The sequence below is a fragment of the Nannospalax galili genome, unplaced genomic scaffold (genome assembly GCF_000622305.1).
Source record: "Nannospalax galili isolate Female #2095 unplaced genomic scaffold, S.galili_v1.0 scaffold312, whole genome shotgun sequence".
Lineage (NCBI taxonomy): Eukaryota > Metazoa > Chordata > Mammalia > Rodentia > Spalacidae > Nannospalax > Nannospalax galili.
Window position 1 is genome coordinate 4,207,843 of NW_008335967.1, and position 21,247 is coordinate 4,229,089.

General features: G+C 41.6%; 1 protein-coding gene across 2 annotated transcripts in view; it reads left to right on the top strand.

The window, feature by feature from the left end:
- The window catches only part of Pus7 (pseudouridine synthase 7), a 69,239-nt gene that overhangs the window by 3,713 nt on the left and 44,279 nt on the right, over positions 1-21,247 (top strand). For both annotated transcript variants that reach the window (XM_008830739.3, XM_008830741.3), the window contains exons 2-4: positions 5,880-6,294; positions 8,896-8,980; positions 9,086-9,187. In XM_008830739.3, coding sequence (XP_008828961.1) covers positions 5,880-6,294; positions 8,896-8,980; positions 9,086-9,187 — 602 coding nt within the window. The remainder of the gene's footprint in view (positions 1-5,879; positions 6,295-8,895; positions 8,981-9,085; positions 9,188-21,247) is intronic.

Consider the following 21,247-nt stretch of genomic DNA (forward strand, 5'->3'; position numbering starts at 1 on the left):
ATTGGGTAACCCCTTCAGAGGATGGTATGATAAGAATAGGAGGTAGGAATTGGCTAGGCAGTTAGGGTAAAAAGACCCCAAAGAAATGTAGCCAGTTTCTTGGCTAAAAGTCAAAATGTCCTTGGGCCTGTTAGCAACATACTCTTTTCCAAAGGCCAAAAATGTCAAAAGTTTTTGGGAGCTTGTATCTAATCCTTAAAAGATTTTAAGGTTACCTCTTCAGAGGGGGGAATGTTGGAGGGGAGGGCATGGGCATAGATTTGGTCAAAACACCTTATATCCATGTATGAAATTCTCAAAGTTTTTGGAAAGAAAGAAAGAAAGAAAGAAAGAAAGAAAGAAAGAAAGAAAGAAAAGAAAGGAGGGAGGGAGGGAAAGGAAGGAAGGAAGGAAGGAAGGAAGAAAGGAAGGAAGGATGGATGGATGGAAAGACAGACAGACCAGTTTGGACCACACAGCAAGACCCTGTTTCAAAAATGCACAAAAGTTGGTTGGTGAACGTATTTGAATGAAAAGTGTTCTGTAAATGCTGGTAAAGTTGTATTACTTCCATTCTCATTTGGCACAATTGGAATGCAGGGGGAAACAGCCAATTATTTTAGCATTCCCTCTAAAAAAATACATAGGGCTTTGGGTTCATGAGACGTATCAGTGGGGGTGCAGGTGCTCTCAGAAGCCAGAGGAGTTGGATCTCCTAGGAGCTGGACTTAGAGCTGGTTCTGAGCCGCCTGACTTGGTTGCTGGGAATTGAGCTTGGGTCCTCTGGAAAAACAGTATGTGCTCCTAACTGCTGTGCCATCTCTCCAACCCTAGTACAGCATTTCTTTTCTTTTTTAAAGATTTGTTTATTTTATGTATATGAGTGTTTTGCTTGCAAGAGCAGCCAACATATGACATTCCTTTTTTTAAAAAAATTATTTATTTTTATTTTATGTGTATGAGTATATTGCCTGCATGTATATGAAGGGACCTGTGTCATGCAGTGCCCACAGAGATCACAAGAGGGTGCTGGATCCCCTGGAACTGGAGTTACAGACAGTAGTTAGCTGCCATGTGGGTGCTGGGAGTCAAACCTGGGTCCTCTGCAAGAGCAGCCAGTGCTCTTAACCCCTGAGCCATCTCTCCAGCCCTCATATTTCTTTTAAAAATATTTTTCTTTTTTAAAAAATATTTATTATTTTTGTGTATGAGTGTTTTGCCTGTGTGTGTGTAAGTGCACCTGTCATGTGCTAAAAATATTTTTCAAAATACAACATAAAGAAGATCAAAGGTGCTTCTACCCTCTCCCCCTTAAGCCAGTCACTTTATATGTTCAAGATTGAATCCATGTGTACCTTTCTATTTTCCTGCATACAAAACTCAATCCTTGGCCTCTCACCTGGCACAGTCAAGGTTCCATATTTCTGGCTGAATATTTTTTGTTGTTGTGTTTTGAGACAGGGTCTCCCTATAGCCCCAGCTGGCCTGGAACTCACTATGTAGACTAGGTGGCCTCCATCTCACAGAAATACATCTGCCTCTTGAATCTTTAAAAATTCTATTTCTTCGCCTCCCTCCCTCCCTCCTTCCCTCCCTCCCTCCCTTCCTTTCAGCAGGATCTCATTTTGTAGCCTGGGCTGGTCTGAACTTGGAGCAATTCTGCCTCTGCCTCCCTAGGGCTGAGATCACAGCTGTGTACCACCAACCACACTAGGCAATCTTTTCTTTCATAATCTTTCTTACTTGTAAAAACACCTCTGATTTTCATTGCCTAGAAGTTTGTACAGCTGTTCTAGGAAATCTATTCTCAGCTTTAGAACCACAGGACTAACTTAGAACAGATACTAAATAATGTAGAATCATTGGTGCTGGATGTATGCTTTAATAATTAATGTGTGGGGCTGGAGAGATGGCTCAGCTGTTAAGAACACTGACTGTTCTGGCAGAAGACCTGGGTTTGAATCCCAGCACCCACATGGCAGCTAACAATTGTCCTTAACTCCATTAACAGGGGATCCAACAGCCTCTTCTGTCCTCCGCCGGCATTGCACAACACAGGTGTGCTTACTTACATGCAGGCATAACACTCGTACACATAAAATAATAAATAAAATATTTGGAAAAAAAAAAGCCTATCTAACCCAGAGCTGTTAGAGCTTTAAAAAAAAAAATCCTTGAAAAAAAAATTAATGTGTGATACCAAATACAAATGAAAAATAGAACTTTGTTTGAAGCAATGAGGTTAGTAACAAGCTTGTCTTTGCAATTTGGTATATGAAGAAAAAGACTGCCAGCATACAGACTTTTTATTTTTTATTTTTTTGCTTTTGTTTTTGAAACAGGACCTCACTGTGTAGTCCCAGATGGCCTAGAGCTCTATGTGGACTGTCCTAGCCTGGCCTTGATAAACCTGCCTCTGTCTCCCGAGTGCTAGGATCGAAGACCTGCACCACCAGGCCTGTAAGTCTAGAGACAGTATTCTGAAACCCTCTTAAAATTAAGTAGTAGCTGGGTGTGGTGATGCCAACACTTGGAATAATGAGGCTGGAGGATCTAGAGTTAAAGGCCAGACTGAACTGCATGAAACCCTGTCTCAAAAAAACAAAAACAAAAGTATGTGACGGAGCAAACCATGCTTCCTCATTAGCTTTAGTCCAGGAATCAAAGAAGCATAAGAAGTATTCTAGTTGTGTGTCCTGTCCCCTCCTCCGAGAAGTAGTAATGCTATTGAACAAAGTTGAACAGGAGGAGATATTAGAGACCTTTGACTAAGACATATTTTAGTTTTCCAAAGGCTTAGAGAGGGTAAGTGGTCCCTAGGATCTGTGGGACCTAGATTCTGGCTCCCAGTTGTAGAGGAAGTCTGATGTTCTCTCTGCATAAAGGGAGAGCGGTGGATGGTATGGTTGTAAAGTCCCTGAGCCAGACTTTTGCTGGCTGTGTTTGCCTCTTTGCTGGGAGTTCTGGCCTCTGAAAGGATATCAGGATCTCCTGTTAAATCTTTTGATTCCAATTAGGGTTCTGTATAATAATTGGGGAGATTTCAACATTTGGGGTAAAGGTATGTATGACATAATGAAAGCCTATAGAATATCTCTTCTTGAGTGTCCTTCCGATCCATACAGCACTGATAGGCTATTGATGGATTCATCTTCTCCCATCACCTGCTCATATTTCTCAGGTTCCCATATAAGGAATACCTTCTTTAGCCTCTCAGGTCTCTAAGGCAGGAAACCCAGTATGCAAGTCCAGCCTAGAGCCCATGGGTATTATGTGACTGAGATCAGCCATGAATATGGCTTAACACAAAGTCACCAACTTATTTAAAATATAGGACTTTGGTGGGAGGGTAAAAGTTTCCTCTTTTTTCATAACTCAATTGTGTGATATTCATACATAAGCATTATTGTTGTTATTTTGGTTCTTTGAGACAATGTCTCTCTATGTAGCCCTTACTGGCCTGGAACTCAGTATGTAGACCAGTCTGGCTTCAGACTTACAGAGATCTGCCTGCCTCTGCCTCCTAAGTGCTGGGATTAAAAGTATGAGCCATCACACCCAGTTTGCAGATAATATAAATAACAGCTATATCAAAAGGTGGGACATGCTTGGATACAGTTTTTTTTTTTCTGCGCATTTATTACCCAGACCTGTCCCTACCACTTCCTTGATGTTCTTGAAGGTTCTGCTCACTGCCCTTTGCTTCAGTCTTAGATCAATTTGTACTAATTTCTTGCCTGGATTATAGCTGTACCCTCAGCCTAACTCCAGTTTCTCCTCTTAATTCATGAATCCAGTGTGGGTTGGTTTTCAGGATGTAATTCCTCTGTATAGCCTGATAGGACTTTTACTTCAGCTTTCCATCCAGACTTGGTGGTAGTTTGTCTTCCTTTTATAGCGAGGAGATGAAGATATGTTCCTCTAATGTTCCTTATTCTCCTGTGCCTTCCTACTTGGGCACATGTTGTACTCCCTACCCCAAACACCTACCTTCTACCCTCTTTTATGCCATCTTAGTCCTCAGTCACCAAAACTGGCTTATGTAGTCATGTCTGTGCCATGAGGCAAGATAAGTGCAAATTCCTTTTTTATTTTTGACACAAGAGTTTTGCCATGTAGCCCTGGCTGGCCTGGAATTCATTATATAGACCAAGCTGCGCTCAAACAGATCTGCTTGCATCTGCCTTCCAAGTGTTGGAAGTGAGAGTGAGCCACCACACCAGGCCAAATGCCAATTCTTAAAATTTAGTTTTTTATTATTTTACTATAAATGCTTCTGTTTTTTCATTAGCCACCCCCTATAGGATTAGAATATTCATTTTCTGTTCATTTATATTTTTTTATGGCTGTGTTTGCTCAGTTCATTAGTTTACTTTTCTCTCTATATAATAAAAATAGGAGAACCTTCCATCCTTATTTCACAAAGAGTTTCATTTAAGATCAAATTAGATAGGCATCCATGATCCTGAGTACATTTATTTTGATTACCATGTGTTTACTCCTCTCTTGAGCTCCTCTGCACTGGGAAAGTATTAAAATCCAACCTGATATATTTACACTCTGGAATTTTTCACTTTAAAAATTTTTGTTTCTATGTGTATCCCTGTCTGTGTCTATGTGTAGGCCAGAGGTCAATTTCAAATTTCTTCAACAACCACTCTTCCTCCATCTTATTTTTTGAGACAGGGTCTCTCACTGAACCTGGAGCTCACCATTTTGGCTAGTTGACTGGCCATAAAGCCCAGGTACCCTACTGTCTCAGCCTTGCCATTGTATCTGGATTTTTTTTTTTTTTTTTACATGGCTACTAAAAATCAAACTCAGAGCCTCCACTTTACTTACTGAATCAACTCCCAGACACCTGCTGTTGTTTTGAGATAAGAGTTTCATGTAGGCCAGGCTAGCCTCAAACTTGTTCTGTAACTGAGACTGGTCCTGAACTCCTAAACTTCCTGTCTCTACCTTCCAGGTGCTGATTATATATGTGTGCCACCTTATCTGGTTATATTTATACTTTCTAGTTTGTATCCAGAATACTTTCTATCTTGCAAAGCTAAAACTTTATAGGCATTATACAACTTCCCATTACTCTTAGTATGGTGTGAGTATGCTTTCATGTCAATAAACACATTTATATGCTGTTGTATTTCATCAGTTTTGAAAAGAAATTGCATATATTTGGGATAAAATTATAAGAAAGCAACTGTGGTATTCAGTGAAAACAATGAATGCTGTCCACCAGACCTGCCCCTGAAAGTAACTACCTTCCCAATTTCTAGTCAGTTGTATTTACATATTGTTCAGTTTATATTACCAGGTTTCCCTCTTAATCTTTTATAAATTAAAAAGCCAGTGAAATGAGTATTAAATAGCTAAAACTTTAAGTACCTTCTAAATTATTTTCTTAAGATAAACCCTGAAAAACATGTTTCTGGCTCAAAAGGATGTATATGATTTTAAGATTTTTGATGCACATTGTTAAGAGTCCACTCAAACCCATGTGCCAAGTTTCTAGCCTATCAAAATTATGTGCTAGGGGTTGGAGAGACGGCTCAGCAGTTAAGAACACTGATTGTTCTTGTAGAAGACCCGGGTTCGAATCCCAGCATCCACATGGCAGCTAACAACTGTCTGTAAACTCTAGTTCCAGGGGATCCAACAGCCTCTTCTCTCCTCCACGGGCATTGCACAACATGGGTGCACTTACCTACATGCAGGCAATACATGTATATACATAAAATAAAAAAAATAAATATTTTTAAAAAAATATGCTGTGTCACAGTTATATCAGTTTTAATAAATGAATTTTTGGGTCTCTGAACAAAGTTAACTACCTGTTTGTTGAAACTAACTTCTCTACGGGAATTTTTATTTTCTATTTTTTTTTTCTTTCTGGACAGATTCTCTTAAATGTTTTCTTGGAAGCTTAAAGATGGAAATGACAAGCATGTCCCTGAAACGCGGGTGCCTTGCTGTGGAAGATAATGATAGTGTGGCTCCTGAGGAGACAAAAAAACAGAAGGTCTCAGAGTGCTGTCTGACCAGATCTCAAGATGGGGCAGAGAATGACTGTCTGCCGAGTAGTGAGATCAAGCCTGGGCCTCCAGAAGTTGAAAGTGCCAAGAAAGGTGAAAAGAATTTCAGTGGTCAGGTGCAAGAAGAAGAAGAGGAGGAAGATGGCCTTTCTGAGGCAGGGCAGGAGGAGGAGCCAGAGAGTTTTGCAGACATGATGAAGCATGGCCTCACTGAACTTGATGTAGGCATCACCAAGTTTGTGAGTTCTCATCAAGGATTTTCAGGAATCTTAAAAGAAAGGTGTGTTTACTTTATATATTTGTTTTACTTGTATTAATTTTTTTAACTTTCCTCCCTCTCTCCCTTCTTTCCTTCTTTCTTTATATTAAAAGAATTTAGTTAGTTTTTTGAGCAGAGCCTCTCTAGCCCAAATTGGCCCAGAAGTTGCTGTGTAGCCCAGGCTGACCTTGAATGCTCAGTCATCAGCCTTCAGGTGCTAGAAATTTGGCTGTGTGCCTTCACACCCAGCTTCCCATTTAACTTTCTAACCCCAAGGATGGTTTATACTTATGGTCAAAAAGGGATAGAATGGACTGGAGAGATGGCTCAGCAGTTAAGAGCACTTGCTATTCTTGCAGAGGACCTGGGTTCAATTCCCAGCACCCACATGGTGGGTAACAACCATCTGTAACTGCAGTTCCAGGGAATCCGATGCCCTTTTCTGACTGACCTCTGCAGGCATTACATGATTCAGGTGCACTTACATGCATACAGGCAATGCATTCATACACATAAAATAAAAATAATAAAAAATATTTTTTAAAAAGGGATAGAATAAAGTAGAACTTTCTAAATAAATGGTCTTGACTTTTTAATGTTTTTACTTTTTGTGGTGCTAGGATCTGAAACTAGGACCTCATGCAACTTAAGAAAGCACTTTACTACTAAATTATACCCTTGATATTTTAAATAGAAGTCTCCTCTTTCTCTCTTTTGTCTTTTTTCTGTCTTTCTTTCTTGATAGATTCTTGCTGCATAACCCAGTTTGATTTTGATTCATTATCTGCCTTGGCTCACAGTCAATTCTTAGTTCTTATCAAAAAACATTCTTCCCAGAACTGCTCGAGTGACTAAAAATCATTTACCAGTGATACACATTGTTAATATGTGGGAGGGTATTATTTGTTTTGTTAAATTCTTTTAATTTTTATTTTCGATTTATTTATTTTTATTTTACATGTATGAGTGTTTTTCCTGCTTGTATATAAACACACCTGTGTGTGCAGTGACCACAGAGGTTAGAAGAGAACATTGGATCCCTTGGAACTGGTGTTACAAACAGTTGTTAGCCACTGTAGGTGCTGGGAATTGAACTTTGGTCCTCTGGAAGAGCAGCCAGTACTCTTAACCACTGAGCCATCTCACCAGCCCTGGTTTTGCTAAATTATTTTCAACATTTACAATTTTCTTCTGAATTTATTTATTTATTTATTTATTTATTTATTTTTGGTCTTTTTGAAACAGGGTCTCCCTGTAGCCCCAGCTGTCCTAGAACTCACTATGTAGACCAGGCTGGCCTTGAACTCACAGAGATCCGCCTGCCTCTGCCTCCCAAGTGCTAGGACTACAGGCATGCTCCACCACGCCCGGCTTATTTATTTATTTTTATTTTATGTTTGAGTATTTTGCCTGCATGTGTGTGAGTGCACAATGTTGTGCAATGCCTGAGGAGGTCAGAAGAGGGTGTCATATCCCCTGGATATAGATAGTTGTTAGCCACTGTGTAGATGATGGGAATCAAACCCGGGTCCTCTGCAAGAGCAGCCAGTGCTCTTAACCTCTGAACCATCTCTCCAGCCCCCTGAATTCATCTTATAATTTAAACTCTTTCATCTGAATATACCATATCTGAAGTAGAAGGAAGTTGGCATTTGGAGCTAGAGAGATCTGGGTCTTGATCAAGTTCAGCTACTTAATAGTTACTCAACACCTCTGAGCCTCAGTATCCAAATCCAAAAAATGGACAATATTTTTTTTATTTTTAATTTATTATTATTATTATTGTTGTTGTTATTGGTTTTTTGAGACAAGGTCTCCCTGTAACCCCAGCTCCTCCATAGGTGAGGCTGGCCTTGATCTTAGAGCTCTTCCTGTCTCTGCTTCTCCAATGCTGGGATCAAAGACATTTGTCACCACACCCAGCTACATTACATTTTGAGACAGGGTCTCTCACTAAACCTGAAGCTCACAGGTTCAGATAGACTGGCTGGCCAGCAAGCCCCAGGGATTCTCCTGTTTCTGTGCCCCACCCCCAACCCCCAGCAGATTATAGGCATGTGCCACCACACTTGACTTTTTTACATGGCTTCAGGGTATAATGATCAAATTCAAGTTAATCTCTAGCCTTCACACACACACACACACACACACACACACACACACACACACGAATGTACTTTAAGGACTTCTGAGCCATCTCCCCAGCCTCAAATATTGATAAACTTTTGTTTTGCATTTATCAATATTCTCTGGAAAGATATTTTAGAAAATCTAGTTTAAAACCCCAGGCAATATTTGTTTCAGCATTCATTAAAAATGCAGAGAAAATAACTTGGTATTACTTTACAGTAAATTTTTTTTAATCTCTTGTTTTGCATGACAGTAAACTCTGTCCTAAAATTGGTAGGAAGTAAAATGTTCATTTCTTAAAGCCATGCCAGGCATGGTGGCACATGCCTTTAATCCCAGCACTCGGGAGGCAGAGGCTGGCAGATCTCTGTGAGTTCAAGGCCAGCCTGGTCTACATGGTGAGTTCTAGGACAGCTGGGGCTACAGAGAGACCCCGTTTCCAAAAGACCCAAAAAAAAAAAAAAAAAAAGGCTTGTGTTTTCTTTTCATTAGGTACTCTGACTTCATCGTTCATGAAATAGGAAAAGATGGACGGATCAGCCATTTGGATGACTTGTCTGTACCAGTGGATGAAGAGGTAGAATCTCTCTTGAAAACATCTTTTGTATAAAAATAGCACTTCCTAGAATTTCACTGTCTTTGGATTCTGTGTGTGACTCACTGTGTGTTCTCATGGTTAAAGGATCCTTCTGAAGACGTAGTTACAGTTTTGACAGATGAAGAAAAGCAGCAATTGGAAGAGCTCCAGCTTTTTAAAAATAAAGAAACCAGTGTTGCCATTGAGGTAAGCAGTGGAAAAACATGAGGTTTTCGGGGTTTGGGATGCTTCACTTTGGGTGGATGTTAACAAGTGACCATTGACAAAATTAACAGTGGTTAGCCAAAAGGTAACTCTGTCCTATTTGGTCTCAAAGGGAATTACTCTAATATATGTATATGTATTATATATATATAATATTTTTTAATTAGGGCAGATAATCAGTATCAAGATAAATAAATCAAAAGAAAAAGTAGGGTTTGTTTTGAGATAGGGTCTCAGGGACCCAGGCTGACCTTGAACTTCTGATCCTCTTGTTTCCATTGTGCAAGTGCTGAGATTATAGGTGTACGCCACCACACCCAGCATTTATTTTTTTGGACAGGGTATCTCTGTATAGCCCAAACTGGTCTTAAATTCTGCCTTAGCCTCATTCCAGTATTCTCTGGAACAGTATTTTAGAAACGTCTAGTGTAAAATCCCAGGCAATATTTATTTCAGCATTCATTAAAAATGCAGAGAAAATAACTTGGTATTACTTTACAGTTATAGTTTTTCTTTTTTTAAAATTTTATTTGTTTTTTTTTTTTGTAAAACTATTGAAATTTTGTGTATTTCATACAGAACATCTTAATCATCTTTATACCCCCTTCCCCATTGGCACCTTCCCACTGGAATTTATACATTCTGTCATTTGTGTTAAGGCCTATCATGTCAAGTTAGTGTCCCCAGATGTCCTTCATTGCAAGTTCATCCACTGGGGTCTAGTCAGCCTATCTAAAGTCCCTCCCTTTAAGAAGATTAGCTCTTCCTCACCCAGCAGTAATCAGCTGTCAATAATTCTTTGACTAAGATTAGGGCCTGCTGCCCATTCCCACAGTTCTGTGCTGGGCTTTTGCCTATTTGAGTTTACATGGGTCTTGTACATGCTGACACCATGGCTATATTGTTATTTTATGTGCTTGAGTGTTTTGCCTGCACAAAAGGCATCTGATCCCCTGGAACTGGAGTTATGGAGGTTGTTAGCCATCATGTGGGTACTGGGAACTGAACCTGGGCTTACTGCTTCTTCGTCCTAGATGGGGCTAAGAGAGGAGAGACAGGGAAGGAAGGGAGGAAACCCTTTGCTCAACCTGGGTCTGCTTCTGTTATCTGAGAGAAGGAGGTCTTAGCTACTAAATAGATTAGCAAATGCCATTATTAAAGTGTTTTCTGATAAGTTTATTTTCCTAGGTTAGTACCATACAGTAGAATTGTCACAATCACCAAAAACAATGTTTTTGGTTTTGAGGATAAAATCAAGGCTTCACCAATGCTAACCATTTGCCCTATCACTAAGCCTCACTCCCAACTCACTTGTTTTTTGAGACAAGGACTCAGGTGTCCCAGGCTGACCTGGAACTCAAGCACACTGTGTAGTCAAGCATGATTTTGAACTTCTGCTCCTGCCTCCACATTCTGAGTGCTGGAATTATAGGATGTACCACCACACCCAGTTTATAAGGTGCTGGGGAATCGAACCCAGGGCTTTATGAATTCTAACCACAACTCAACTGAGTTACTTCTCAAGTTCCTAAAACCCATGTTTTAATTTTAGATTTTTTTCTAGTAGCCACATGTTTCAAAGCTAAAATGATTTTGATGATATATTTAATGTTTAAAATATTGTTTAAGGTATAATCAATATTTTCTGTTATTAATGACTTAAGCTTTACATTTCTATTTTTCCCCACTAAGTCTCAAATTCAGTGTAATTTTACACTGATAGTACATCTCAGTTCAAACCAGTCATGTTTCAAGGTACTCAGTTGGCTTCTTGTGACTAATTGGTACCATACTGTGCAAAGTACCAGTAGGTGGTACTGATGGCAAAGCAAATGCACTGCAGGATTTTAAGAATCTTAAAAAGGGGGTTAGAGAGATGGCTCAGCAGTTAAGAACGCTTGCTGTTCTTCTAGAGGACCTGAATTCAATTCCTAGCACCCACATGGCAGCCAACAACTGTCCATAACTCCAGTTCCAGGGGATCTGACATCCTCTTCTGGCCTTTGCAGGGCATTGCAGGCACATGGTGCACTTACACACATGCAGGCAAAACACTCATACACATAAAATAAAATTAATAAAATATTTTAGGGGCTGGAGATATATCTCAGTGGTTATGAGAACTGACTGTTCTTGTAGAGGACCTGGGTTCAATCCCAGCACCTACTTGGTGGCTAATAGCCATCTGTAACTCCAGTTCCAGGGCCTCCAGTGCCCTCTTCTGACCTCCACATGCATTGCATGACACAGATGCACTTACACACATGAAGGTAATATACTCATACACATAAAATAATAATAAAATATTTTTAACAAGACTATTAAAGAAAATGATTTTAAGAATTTTGTTTTTGCTAATTTCATTTTGTACCATGTTTCCCTATCTCATACTAGAGATTTGAACCCAGGCCTTATACATACCAGGCTAGTATGGTACCACTGAGCCACCTTATCACCACCACACTCCAGCCCCTGTACCACATTGTAATAACTAGATTTTCGGTTGTTTGAAATTTATTCTTTCATCACTCGTAGTTAATAAGAGCTTACCATAACTTCCTCCAACCCTCAGCCACCATCACTTATCAAAATGGTGTTGACTCTGTAAGGATTTGAAATTACTGAATACTCATAGACAAATCCTTGACATGTCAACTAGAAAATTCCTAGGAATAGGTTGTGGGTTTTCTGTTTTGTCTTTCCCTTCCTTCCCTTTCCTTTTTCTTTTTTCATTTTTTGGTTTAGTTTGGTTGGATTGGGCCTTGTGTATTTTGTGATAGAGTCTCACTATCCCAGACAACCTGGATCTTGCAGTCTTCAGCCCTCCCAGTTACAGGGATTATAGGCATTCATCTTCCATGTCCAGCCTTTGTTTTGTTATTTTATGTTATTGGAGATTGAACCTAGGGGTTTGAAAATGCTAGACCGATGCCTACTGAGCTGTATCCCCAGCCCTAAGAATAGGTTTTGTGTGTATACATGTGCTTGAGGTTTTGTTTTGTCTGTTTGAGGTAGAGGTTCATATAACCCAGGCTGTCTTTAAACTCTGTATAACTAAGGCTGACCTTGAACTCCTGATTCTCCTGCTTCTATCACCCAAGTGCTGAGGTTACAAACATGTACCACCACTCTAACTTGTATGGTCTTTTTTTATTCTGTGTGTGTGTGTGTGTGTGTGTGTGTGTATTCATTCATTCATGTGAATGTAGGTATCCATGTATCCATGTGTGTGTGTAGAGGCCAGAAGACAACTTTAGGTGCCATTCCTCTGGAGCTTTGAGTTTTGAGACAATGTCTCATTTGGCCTGAAACTCATCCAGTTAACCGAGGCCAGCTGGCTAGTGAGCCCCTGGGATCTGCCAGTCTTTGCCTCCCGAGTGCTATGATTATAAATTCATGCTACATGCCCAGGTTTTTTACATGGTTCTGGGCATTAAACTTAAGTCTTCAAGATTGTTTGGCACTTTACTGATTGAGTTACCTCCACAGCCCCTGGCACAGTATTTCTGCATAGTTTTATTAATTACTATGATCATCAAAAATTTCATAAATGGTGCTGGAGAGATGGCTTAGAGGTTAAGAGCACTAGCTGTTCTTGCAGAGGACCCAGGTTTGGTTCCCAGCATCCACATGGTGTCTGACAACTATCTGTAACTCCAGTTCCATGGAATCCAGCGCCCTCTTCTGATCTCCATGGGCATTGCATGACATGGATGCACTTACATACATGCAGGCAATACACTCACACACATAAAAATAAGAAAAATAAATTGTTTTTTAAAGTTTCTTAAACAAATCCTCTCTTTTATTTCACTGCCTGTCATCCATAACTTCTCTGTGGTTTTAATCTTGCTATATTTGCAAAATTATCTATCAAATTATGTTCTGTATCTTTTCTAATACTACCAACAAGAAACTTTTTTTTCATTGTTGAAAGGGCACCAGACTTTACAGTATCCTTTCTAGAAACAGCTCTCTTTGATTCCGCTATGTACCTGTCAGCCTGTGAAGTAAAGCAAATATTCCTGTGTACATCTCTTTAATACAAGAGTAAAAGCAAACCTTTGGAATGTTTTGTTTGGGGGTTCTTTTAAGCATAGTGGCGCAGGCCTGTAATTCCAGCACTCAGGAGGATCAGGAATTCAAGAGGAGCTTGTCAGACCCTGTCCGAAAAAAAATTTTTTGAAAAATTAAATCTAGAAATTTTTTATATATGTATTTTTTATTTATTATTTTTATTTTATGTGTGTGAATGTATTGTCTGCATGTATGTGAATACACCCGTGTCGTGCAATGCTGCAGAGGTCAGAAGAGGGCTTCGGATTCCCTTGGAACTGGAGTTAAGGATGGTTTGTAGCCGCCATGTGGGTACTGGGAATCGAACCCGGGTCCTCTACAAGAGCATTCAGTGCTCTTAACCACTGAGCCATCTCTCCAGCCCCGCTAGAAATGTTTCTTAATACCATCATCTGTAGTAGTTTCAAAGTTTAGACAATCAATAAATAGCTTCTTTAGTTTCTCTGGTTGTTTTGGGTCATCTCTACCCCTACCCTACTATGGCCAGCATTGATTGCCAGAGTCAGGCTGGCGTGATGGGGGGGGAGTTTCACCTCTATTTTGAGACTAGATCCAAGCAAAGATTATGAGAGCAGTTGAGAATACAGTCCAGGTTTCCCTGTGTGTGAGATGCAGTAGTGTGTCTTAGTGCCATGTGTATTTCCCACTCACGACAAAACCAGCTCTCATTTTGAAAGCTATGCCATGTTGTCTGCTGAAAGCCTTCAACTTTAAACAGGCATAAATTCTGGGTAACTTTTCCTCCTCTGTTAAATAAGGAGGAAAGACTGTTTTTTCGTTTTAGTGTAGTTTTGTTTTGTTGTTTTGGCAACGGGGTCGCTGTAGCTTGGAACTTGCACTGTGTAGCCCAGGCTGGCCTTGAACTTGTATTCTCATGAGTGTTAGGATTATAGACAGGTGTGAGCCACCATGCCTAGCTAGATGTGGCTAGACAAACAGCGATTCTAACTTACTGCTGTCAGCAGTTCTAGATCTATACTCTCTTTCATATAAAGAAATCATTTACCTGTTGTCTCGCGCTATCGTCTCGCCAGCAAGAACGATGCGGCACACTTAGGATCCTTCTGCAGAAAAGCTTTAATGCATCTTGAGAGGGAGAGCATAAGCTTACAGGGCGAAGACCCCGAATGTCGGAAACCCAGCCCTTATATATGTTAGTAAGCCCGTCTTGGACGTGGCAACTCTTGATTGGTCACAAACTCATCAGCCCATATCACGCCACGAGGTAGGCAGAGACTAGAAGGTGGAAAATTACTTCGGGCATGCGTACTGACTTATTTACTGCTCAGCATGAACCGGATGTGAGCGCCATCTTGTAATGGCGTCTGCAGGGACGGCAGGCGGCTCCCCACATCTCCCTCTTTTTACTTTATATGAAGCAAATAGATTTCTCAAAATGAGAGGGTAGAGACAGTGGTCGAACCTCCCAGTTAAAATCTTAATCAGACCATATATGGGAGTCATCCCTAGGTCTACTCTGGAGCCCAGGATACTCCCAACCTGTCCTCTGCCATTTTTCTGGGAAAGGGAAACTCGGGCAGGCAACCCTTATGTGGAACGACATGTCTCTCAGCGGGACAATGACCCCCTGTGCGATACCTTATTTAACAACCCTCTTTGGGTGCTGTGTTGGACACTCTGTCCAGTGCAATGAACCTAGGTTCCGGGCGTGTAAGAGCTGTCTTGTCAGCAATCTATTGCTTGAGCATAGTCAACCACACGTCAGTGGAAGCCCCATGTTCCAGGGCCGTAAGTGCATGTGCAATAACCACCTTGTCTTGCTTATTTTGGGTTTTGAGTTTGTAGACCATCTATAGGAGAAATACCAGTCCGCAGCAGACGGCCATACCAAACATTTTCACTCTCACCCATTTTTTGAAGTAGGAAACAGCTAAAGAGATTCAAGATGACAGTCCCTCGGTGAAGGAAAGATTAAGACGTGTGGAGTTGATCTGGAGTACGGCCGTCCTCAGTTTGTGGAGCGTTTGTTCAAATTCAGAAGTCTAATTTTGTAAAATGTACTGAGAAAGGCTCTTAAATAGATTAGCTGCTCTAGTAAAATTTTCATATGGGATAGAAGTAATACATAGGCCAGGGAGCTTCTGCACACACCCCAGCTGTGTCATTTGTCATGAAATATCTAACTGTTTTTGTACTAGATTAATGTGTTGATTGACCAACATAAGGCCTCCTTGTATTTGAGTATAAGCAGAGGTCTGCTTATCTATAGCCAGAAATACTGTGGCGGACAGATCATTAATGCTCTGTGCAGCTTGCACTGAACTGGACAGAGCAAGGGCAGAGGCTGTAACTGATGCCGCAACTGCAGTGGTGGCAATTATAGCCACAACAATGGCTGAGATCCCGAAATCTCTTTTCTGTCTAGATAATGACATGCTATTGGGGGCCTCTACCGGAACAGGTACAAAACGTGGCATTTGGGTCACTATCGCAATGGGGAACCTCTTAGCATCCTAGCATAAGGTGTAATAACAGTCCCCCTCCCCACATTCCAGCCTAGCTTTAACGTGGCTTTTGTTGCTAACAATCCAAATAAATGGTGGCCAAACACAGACAGGGGTGGTAGCATAATTTTCATAGGCAAAGGTCTTATATCTAATATCAGTGGTGGTCCAACGACCTGATCCTGAACTCTTGCCTGATGAGAGTTGTTTGCCAAAATTTCCCTGCCAATTATATTCTAACTGTCCTAGCTCTCCCCTGCCTCCTTTTAACATGGCCAGGGGTGAAAGGTCTGTACAGCTTCTATTAGCTCCACAGAGCAACCACTGATCAAAAGGGTTTGTGTTAGCTTGGTCGGGGTCCATGACAGTAAAATTTGATCCTCTCCCTATATTGGGAGAAAAAGAGAACAGGCCTTCCACGGCCCACATGGCATCCCTGGATTGGCACCCCGTCCATGGCAAGGCCAATTCTTTATCTTGTCGGCCAGTACAAAACGGGGCCAATTTTGGTTGAATCGGTGGGGCAGAAGTTTTATTAGTAGTGGGAGACCGTGGCCACCACCCATAGAGTACTGTGGCATTTGCCACGATGTTAAAGGCTTTGCCACCAACCGTGGCTTCTTTTAACCATGTTGAAGAAAGATTTCTTAGTATAATACAGGGGCTGCTAAAATTATTTCTTTTTACTAGAAAACACAGACTTCCCTTAAGGGGTATAGTCCTGTTTTCCATAAGCTCCTCAATCTGCTCATCTCGGGGTAGATAGGCAAGGCCTAAATTTTTATTAGTTACAAAGAATCTGGGGTAAACTTGGGCATTATACATCACCAGCATAGGCAGCGGGAAGGTTGACATGATTCTCCAGTGTGGTTCCCCTTAAACGAGCCCGACTTCGATTGTCAGGATCATCAGCAGAAGGGGCCTGCTCATCTTTACTGGGTGGCTGGGTTGTATGCCTTTCTTGATCCAACAAGATTCGGGTGAGTCTTTCAGGGACCCAAAAAGGATTTTCTTCATTCTGTGGAAAAACACAAACAGCTCCCCTGGATCTTATTAGAATAGGATCCGGGCCCTTCCATGTATTGGTTAGCACATCCTTCCACTTAGGCCGTTGAGGCTCTGAGCAATGTCGGTCTGCTGCAGTCTGGCCATGCTCATCCAAATTTAAAAAATTTATAGTAAAGAGTGCTATCGCTATAGCAACTCTTGGTGTAGGGGGTAAGTCCTTCATTATTTTTCCTTTTTGTTTTATTAGATAAGATTTGAGCGTACGGTGGGCTCGCTTGATGATTTTTTGTCCTTGAGGGTTATAAGGCAGGCCTGTGATATGAATAACTTGTATATGTGAGTAGAATTGTTTGAATTTTTGAGAGGTATAAGCAGGCTCATTATCAGTTTTTAAACATTTGGGTTTTTCTCAGGCGCTCTACGTCTCAAGGCAATGTTGAATGACATGAGAGGTTTTCTTTCCAGTAAGTGGTGTAGCATGGAGGACACCAGAGCATGTGTCTGTGGACACATGAGTATATTGTAGCTTTCCAAATGAAGGGATGTGTGTGACATCCATCTGCCACACTTGTAGAGGAGAAATCCCTCTGGGGTTCACTCCTGTATAAGGAGTGGGGAGGAACTGGCAGCAATTTTCACATTGGGTGACAATGTCACGGGCTTTTTTTCTTGTTAATGAGAAGCATTTACGCAATGTTTTTGAGGTGACATGAAACCTCTCATGAAACTCTTTGGCAGCTTGCAAAGAGGAGTCAAGGGCCAAGGCAACTAGTCTGGTGGCCTTGTCGGCTAAATCATTGCCAAGGGCCATTGGTCCAGGGAGGCCTGAATGGGCCCTAATATGTGTAATATAAAAGGGTGTACTCCTCTTAAATAAACAATCTTGTATTTTCTGAAAAAGGGCAGCCACCCTGCTGGTTGGTTTTATAACACCAGCTGTCTCTAGCACAGCAACTGCATTAACTACATAGGATGAGTCAGAAATAATATTAAGAGGACCTGAAAACTTTTGAAGAACCTCCAACACAACCAGACATTCTACTATTTGAGGAGAGGTTTCTGCATATTGTCGTGAGAACACCTTGGAACCCACGACATATGCCCCCTTCCCATTCTTGGAGCCATCTGTATATATCATCAATCCCTCTTTCAGTGGAATGGGAGATGTAACTCGGGGAAAGACTGCGGGATGGAGGGCTGCAAACTGCAGCAAAGGATGCCTTGGATAGTGATTATCAATTCTCCCTGAGAAGGTGGTAACTAGTATGGCCCAGTCATTTGAGGTGGCAGCTAATGTTTGCACCTGAGAGGAATTATAGGGGACCAAGATAGATGTAGGGTGCTTGCCAAAGTGTTTTATAGCCAATTTTAAGCCTTTAAGTATAAGTTGAGCTATAGCCGTGGGGTACCAGTTAATTATTTTTTGGGGGGAAGCGTTTGGGTGAACCCATAACAGGGGTCCTTTTTGCCATAAAACCGCAGTGGGCAGCTTTTTTGTTTTAAAAACACAGAGACAAAAAGGTTGAGAGCTGTTAATGTGATGTAACTGTGTTTTTTCTATTGCCTCCTCTACTAGGAGGAGTGCCGTTTCCGCAGCAGGTGTAAAGAGCAGGGGGAGGCCTCTGATTTCTACAGTCTCTTTTTATGTGTTTGGGCTTTCCGCAGTTAAAGCAGACCCTTTTTTTGGACCCCCTAGGGGGGCGTTTCTGGGACTGTAAAATGGCTGCTGCCAGCCCTGTATTGGTAAGAGGGGCCCCTAACTCTCTACAAACCCTAAGCCAGTCTTGTATCTCTTTGTTTTTTCTAGGGGCAATGGCGGCACGGCATTTCTGAGTGGCTTGTTCAAAGACAAGTTGTTCGACAAGAGGCATGGCTGTCTTAGAGTCTCTAAAAATGCGCCCTGCCGCCTCCGTCATCTTAGCCACAAAATCAGAAAAAGGCTCTTGAGCTCTTTGTATAATCTTTGTTAATTGGTTACCTCCCTCATCTTTTTTAGAGAGTGCCTTCTAGGCCCTGATGGCAGTGCTCGAGACTTGTTGGTATGTTCCCCAGGGGAAATTTGTTTGATTGGTTGCATAGCGTCCCTGCCCTGTCAGCATGTTAAAAGTTTATTCTTGCTGTTTTGGTGTCAAAGATATAGCATTGGCCCTGGCTTGTTCTTGAGCTGCTTCATGCCAAAGGGCCTTCCATTCCATAAACTGGCCCATGCTGTTAAGCGTGGCCTTGGCTATTGTTTGTCAATCAGTAGGTGTCATGGAGTCTCTCGCCAGCCTGTCCAATTGTGTCAATGTGAAATTGGCGGTGACGCCATACTTTTTGACTGACTCTGTTAATTTTTTTATTTGGTTATATTTTACGGGTGCGTATACCCGCCGGTTCTCTAGGCCTTCAAAGACAGGGAAGGCCGAACGTAACTTCCTCCGCACTTTATCAGATAGGAGGGAAAAAGATCCTCGGCGGACCTCATATGGGGGGGGCGCTGAGGGGGCCACTTGTGAAGGGGGCATCACAGAATGTGAATGTTTTTGGGGGCTCTTGTTGTCTTGTACATGATCATCTGGATGATATCTTTTTTCCTCATACTTCGCTACTTCTTCATCTAGCTCTGCCTCTTTTTCTGGGTCAAGGCTCTCGTCCTCAGAGCTCCCGGGGCTTCTTGAACTACTTAATTGTAGAGCCTTTAGTTCTCGGACGGGGTATATACTAGTTCCTTTGTCCGGCCTCTCGACAGGCAAAGAATCTCTAGGCTCTTTAAAATACGCTCCCTTGTCAACAGACCTTCCGGGAGGGCCATTTTCCTTATTTGGGGCCCGTTTCTTTTTTCGTGCACCTAACCTCTCACTGCGTTCAGTTTCTGACATGCTATCCTGGACTTCCTCAAGAACATTTCGACTTTCCGCCACAACGGCCTGGCATGTTTTATACAACAAAACTATAAGTGCTCCCAGAATGATAACCAAGGCCTCAAAGCTACCTTTCCAAGGCGGAAACAGGTTCAAGCCAAAGTCCAGAAAAAACATACCTCTCTGAACGTCCTTACCTGCAGTTCTGAATCCTCCTTGAACTCAAGGGGTCTCCGATCGCGCTATTGTCTCGCCAGCAAGAACGACGTGGCACACTTAGGATCCTTCTGCAGAAAAGCTTTAATGCATCTTGAGAGGGAGAGCATAAGCTTACAGGGCAAAGACCCCGAATGTCGGAAACCCAGCCCTTATATATGTTAGTAAGCCCGTCTTGGACGTGGCAACTCTTGATTGGTCGCAAACTCATCAGCCCATATCACGCCACGAGGTAGGCAGAGACTAGAAGGTGGAAAATTACTTCGGGCATGCGTACTGACTTATTTACTGCTCAACATGAACCGGATGTGAGCGCCATCTTGTAATGGCGTCTGCAGGGACGGCAGGCGGCTCCCCACAACCTGTAACACAGATCAGTTCATTTTCTATACCATTTTGTGTTTTGTTAAAGTCTGTAGCCAGTAGCAGTTGCAGTTTGCCTTTGTGTTTTCAGCTTGCAGGCACTAAATTGGACCACGAAATCAAGTTAGTAGGTCTTATAATCAGCACTTTACATTTTTTCCTTCTTTTGTTTGTTTGTTTTGGGGGTGCACATGCCATGGGATATGAGTGGAAATCAGAGCGCAACTTGTGGGTCTCAGTTCTCTCCTTCTACCATGTGTGTTCCAGGGATCAAACACAGGTTGTCAGGCTTGCCAACAATGCTTTTACCTACTGAGCTATCTTGCTGGCCCCTCAATCAGCATTTTTAGTGTAATAAATGAATTAGAAAATACTGTCCATTGAATCAGCATTATTTTATGAAATCTTGTTTTCTTTAAAATATGGTATTGTGCCAGGCATGATGGTACATGCCTTTAATCCCAGCACTTGGAAGGCAGAGGCAGGCGGATCTCTGTGAGTTCAAGGCCAGCCTGGTCTACATAGTGAGTTCTAGGACAGCTGGGGCTACAGGGAGACCCTATCTCAAAAAGACCAAAAAAATAAAAAATAGAATAAAATAAAATAAAATATGGTATGTACAGCATTTGTATGTTGAATAGAGGTAAAATGTGTAGTGTAAGACACCCTCAAAACTGAAAAAAGTTGTATTAAGTAATAAGTTTACATTTTATGTTGATTTTTATTGTGAGCTGTTGTGTTAGAACTTCCTCATAAAATAATTTTGTGTAGAAAATAGTTCAGCAGAGGCAGTTGTGGACTGAATTGGCATAGGGATGGAGTTTCTGACACCCCCAAAGACTTGGCTTGTCCACAATTTGCTATGTGATCTCTCCATGCCACTTGTCTAGCAGAGACAGAGAGAAGAGAATTCTGTGGGTGACCACAGGGTCTGACTGCCCTGTTTCAAATCCAGCTCTCCTGCTCTCTATCTGTGTAACTTTAGATACATTCCATGAGCCCCCTGAGCCTCATTTTCCTCACCTCCAGATATGTAAGGATGGTGGGATTAATAAGGATTATATGAGGAT